The 4,234-nt window shown below is 43.5% G+C and overlaps 1 protein-coding gene across 2 annotated transcripts; it reads left to right on the top strand.

Moving 5' to 3' along the window:
- The first annotated feature begins 1,782 nt into the window (after positions 1 to 1,782).
- Positions 1,783 to 3,814, top strand: LOC132874265 (uncharacterized). Of its 2 annotated transcripts, none has more exons than XM_060910288.1 (3): positions 1,783 to 1,973; positions 2,304 to 2,586; positions 2,934 to 3,814. In XM_060910288.1, exons 1-3 carry the CDS (start codon positions 1,888 to 1,890, stop codon positions 3,402 to 3,404), a joined length of 840 nt encoding a protein of 279 aa, XP_060766271.1. In that variant the 5' UTR covers positions 1,783 to 1,887; the 3' UTR covers positions 3,405 to 3,814. The 2 variants fall into 2 exon arrangements, with proteins under 2 accessions (XP_060766271.1, XP_060766281.1); XM_060910298.1 differs by lacking the exon at positions 1,783 to 1,973 and adding an exon at positions 1,997 to 2,178.
- The last annotated feature ends 420 nt before the right edge of the window (positions 3,815 to 4,234 follow it).

The raw sequence follows: 4,234 nt of genomic DNA on the forward strand, positions 1-4,234 counted from the left end.
TTCATCAATGGAGACTTGAGTTCAAATCTGTTCATGACACTGCAGTCCTAAAGTTATCATGTCGATTGTAGTCCTCAACCATCATAGCAAAGCTGTAAGTGTCCAGAGCATCTTCCAACTGCATCTTTACGCGGTCCATATGGGGCCACCTGCCACAGGAGTGAAGTGATGTGAACCTCAGCCAGAAGTAGGGCATCAGGATGGATCAGGCAGGTCCAGAGGTCAGCATGGCTGGTATCTCAGGAGTGATGTGTAACTCGGCAGAGAGAAAGGGAGAGAAAAACAGATTTTTAGGCATGCTTGTTGTCACCTAATGGTTAAGATCATTGTGCATTGAATGCAAGCAGGGACTCTGGCAAGACTAACTATGACAGCAAAACTAAAAGGGAGAGCCAGAAGGTAACACAGTCATGAGGGAGCCCTGGAACATAAAGCAGCCAGCCACTACACCATCAGCAAACCTGCGTGAATGTGTGAGAGTGGGCGGGTGACGGCATCCATACATCCTGTAACACAGTATACCAGCGAACCCTCCTGATCTACTCCTTTATCAAATAAAAACTATTAAAAATCTAGGCTGAAAACTTGAGACTGTGTCGGAGTCCCGAACACTACTTGGAAGGCTGTTCCATAACTGTGGGGCTTTAATAATAATATTTATTATTATTATTTTCAATTTACTGTATATAGCGTCTTTCTCAAAACCAAAGGTCACTTTACAATTATAGGGGGGAAAAAGTCCACCAAATAAAGGTCAGAATGTCATTCCAGTGGTGTAGCAGCCATAGTCCCACCAAAAGGTGCAAGGAAACAAGTCCCACACCGCCAGCACAGCCACCGTGACGTCACTGGGCAACATCACTCAGAACACCACGCCATGGATCCACAAAGCGAGCACAGATGCACCTCCACGCAGAGCGCTGGTATGTCCCAAACCGCCTGCACAGCCACTGCGATGCCACCAAGCAACATCGCTCGGAACATCACACCAAGCACTAAAGCACTGCTGCACAGAGCACTGGACAACCACGATGTTACAGTTTTTCTCCATTGGTTTGGCTCATTTCTTGAAACTGAGATGACATTCTCAAAACAACATGGACAAATCCCCAAACTAACTTGCAGTTTCTCACAACAGAATGGCATTTATCATTGCTTTCATCAATATTTCAAATGCTTTGTACATGTCTCAAGCATTTAGTACATCCATGCAAATGGCTATGTACAAGTATCCTACAGTTAACACAATCAGCCTACATTTAGTACATTTTTCAAATGAATGTATCTTGCTGATCTATCCCAATTGGTTGGTTCTCAGTGTAATGGTCATTGTCCTCAAAACATGTCAGCACATTTTCATCGTATAAGTCATCATATGCAGAATAGTCTGCTCAATTGTCAAAATAGTGTTAGGAAATTGGAATAGAATACAGTACATATTTTGTAAGATGTCATAGTAAATTTAGGATAATCATGTTAGTAGGTAATAGGTGAAATCAGTTTCTGACTAACGAAGGAGGAGTGTCCCACTTTGCAGGTGACCAATCCATCTGTTTGTTGAGTTACCTGACAGGTGTTATCTATGTTTTGGAGTGCTGGCATTGCTGTATATATACAGCTTGGCCTGGTGCTAGTACTTTTTCCTATGTCAACATGGAGAGAGAGCAAGTGCATCAACCAGGGCAATCTCCACTTGGAGGAAGGGGAAGAGGAAGAGAAGGAAGAGGAGGTGGAGGATTGAAGGTGCGTGGAGGTAGAGGAGAGGGAAGAGGAGGAGTGAGGGTTCGTGGTGGTGGAATAGGAGGAAATAGAGTTCGCAGACATCATGTTGTCCCAGATGAAATTCGGGCCACCATTATTGATCATGTCATCAACCATCGCCTCACAATGGCAGAGGCAGGGCGCAGAGTGCAGCCTAACGTGCCACGCTCCACAGTTTCCTCCATCATTCAAACCTTTCGGCGGGAAAACAGGTATGCACTCAGGCAATGACAACTGTTTGACTGTGTGTGTGTGTGTGTGTGTGTGTGTGTGTGTGTGTTTAGACCCAGGCCGAAAATCTTACCTCGATGTGAAGTCACAGTATTATACAGTTCACTACTGTAGAATGACAAAGGAAATACTGTTGTAAATTGGACAAAATACAGCAAGAATTCGCAATAGAATGGCAGTGCAATTGTAAGTACAGTAGCCTACAAATACAGTAAAGTGGTGTGTAATGCAGTCATTACTGTACAGTGATTGATAATCTGTAACAAACACATAAGGCAAGGACAACAAATAGTTATGTTGTCTATGTGCAGGATTGGCCGACAACCTCATGCGGGTGGAAGAAGAAAACTTCTAACCGATCGCCAAGAACAGGAGATCTGTAACATGGTGATAGCAAATAATGCCATAACACTGACACAGATCCGGGATGCAGTCCTCCAAAACAATGGCGTCTTCCAAAACATCAACTCCATCAGCATATCAACAATAGACCGGGTTCTGAAGAAGAACCTAATCACCATGAAACAGATATACAGAGTACCATTTGATAGGAACACTGCCAGAGTAAAAGAGCTGCGGTACCAGTATGTGCAGGTAAGTCAATTATTCATTGTATATCATTTTGTAACCTATAAGTAGCCAACACTGCAGAGGTTCCAATTTCTGAGGGTTTCAGTATCCTCCTCTTTACCTTTGGATTCCAGCTTTACAATATATGACCACAGCATTTTGCTGAACTGTAACAGAACACTGTCAACAGTATGTCTCTGTTCTCTTTGTATCAAAAACTACCCCAGAAAATCTGCATAAGTCTGCACTCTAGGATTGGAACCACAGTGGGTTATATTGACTTTGTGAAGAACATATTGTGTAGCATTGCTGTGACCATATGACCCATCTACATGATTGATTTTTTTTTACTCTATTTATCTCTTTTCCAGAGAATCCTGGCACTGGAGGGGAGTGAAACACCACACATCCTAGTGTTTGTTGATGAGGCAGGCTTCAACCTGGCCAAGGGCTGCAGGCGTGGCCGAAACATCATTGGCCAGCGGGCCACAGTGGATGTCCCAGGCCAGCGGGGGGGAAATATAACCATGTGCGCGGCTATTTCAGAAAATGGTGTGGCCACCCACACTGCAAGCTTGGGCCCGTATAACACAGAGAAACTCCTCCGTTTCCTGGACCAACTATATGCATATTTGGTCCCAGAAAATGAGAGGGGTCTCGAAGGGCCCCACCTACCCCAGTTTGTCATTGTATGGGACAATGTTAATTTCCACCGTGGTCCACGCATCCGGGCATGGTTCAACATGCATCCAAGAATGCATAATGTCTTGTTACCACCATATTCTCCATTCCTGAATCCTATCGAGGAGTTTTTTCTCTGCTTGGAGATGGAGAGTATATGAACACCATGCTGAAAACCAGAGGTCTCTCCTCAATGCTATGGATGCTGCCTGTGAGGATATAACAGGTGATCAGTGTAGAGGATGGCTCAGGCATTCACGACGCTTCTTCCCACGCTGCATCTCAAGAGAAAACATCAGATGTGATGTTGATGAGAATCTGTGGCCGAACAGAGCACAGAGAATGGATGGCCAGGAAGATGAGGATGGTGACCAGGCGAGAGAGGGGAGTGACCGCGACTAAACAAAATGTCTTCATTTGTGACTCTTTATTTACAGTATTCATTTTTTGTTTGTTTTTGTGGGTTTTTGTATTTTGTGTACACAGTATACACAGCGTATACATTTTCCTTTTTATTGTTCCCTACCTACAGTAATGTGTACAATTCACGTTAGCTGAGAATAAAAATGAAAATTCCTTGGCAGAATGAGTGCAGCGTGTGTGTGTGGTGTGAAAACTGTATTCCTATAGTTAGACATATGCCATGACAAAGCGTCTAAGCATTTTGACTCGCAGTACTTACACAATACCAAAGGGACAATGCATTTTGGAGGCACTGACTAGTTATATGAGAAGGAAATGTAGTTTTGACAGATGGGTAAACTGTTTTGGGAGCTGTACAAACATTGCCAGGTGATCCATGTAGTTGTGCTGTACCATCCAAGTTATTTTGACAGAAGAACTGAATGAATGAAAATGTGCCAAAGCAATTGAGAAGGATTTATGCCATTTTTATGGTACTGACTATTTAGATGGGAAAGGGATTTCATTTTGAAGCATGGATGAGTAGTTTTGGGAGACAAATGACATTTTGCTGGTTATCTGAAGTGTT

Source organism: Neoarius graeffei, chromosome 2 (assembly GCF_027579695.1).
Source record: "Neoarius graeffei isolate fNeoGra1 chromosome 2, fNeoGra1.pri, whole genome shotgun sequence".
Lineage (NCBI taxonomy): Eukaryota > Metazoa > Chordata > Actinopteri > Siluriformes > Ariidae > Neoarius > Neoarius graeffei.

What these genes read in the sequence shown, in the direction of transcription:
- LOC132874265 (XM_060910288.1), top strand. Translation starts at nt 1,888, where the DNA reads ATGGCAGAGGCAGGGCGCAGAGTGCAGCCTAACGTGCCACGCTCCACA. An exon ending in ACCTTTCGGCGGGAAAACAG is followed by an intron (nt 1,974 to 2,303) that starts GTATGCACTCAG and finishes GTCTATGTGCAG; the next exon opens with GATTGGCCGACAACCTCATG. An exon ending in TGCGGTACCAGTATGTGCAG is followed by an intron (nt 2,587 to 2,933) that starts GTAAGTCAATTA and finishes TCTCTTTTCCAG; the next exon opens with AGAATCCTGGCACTGGAGGG.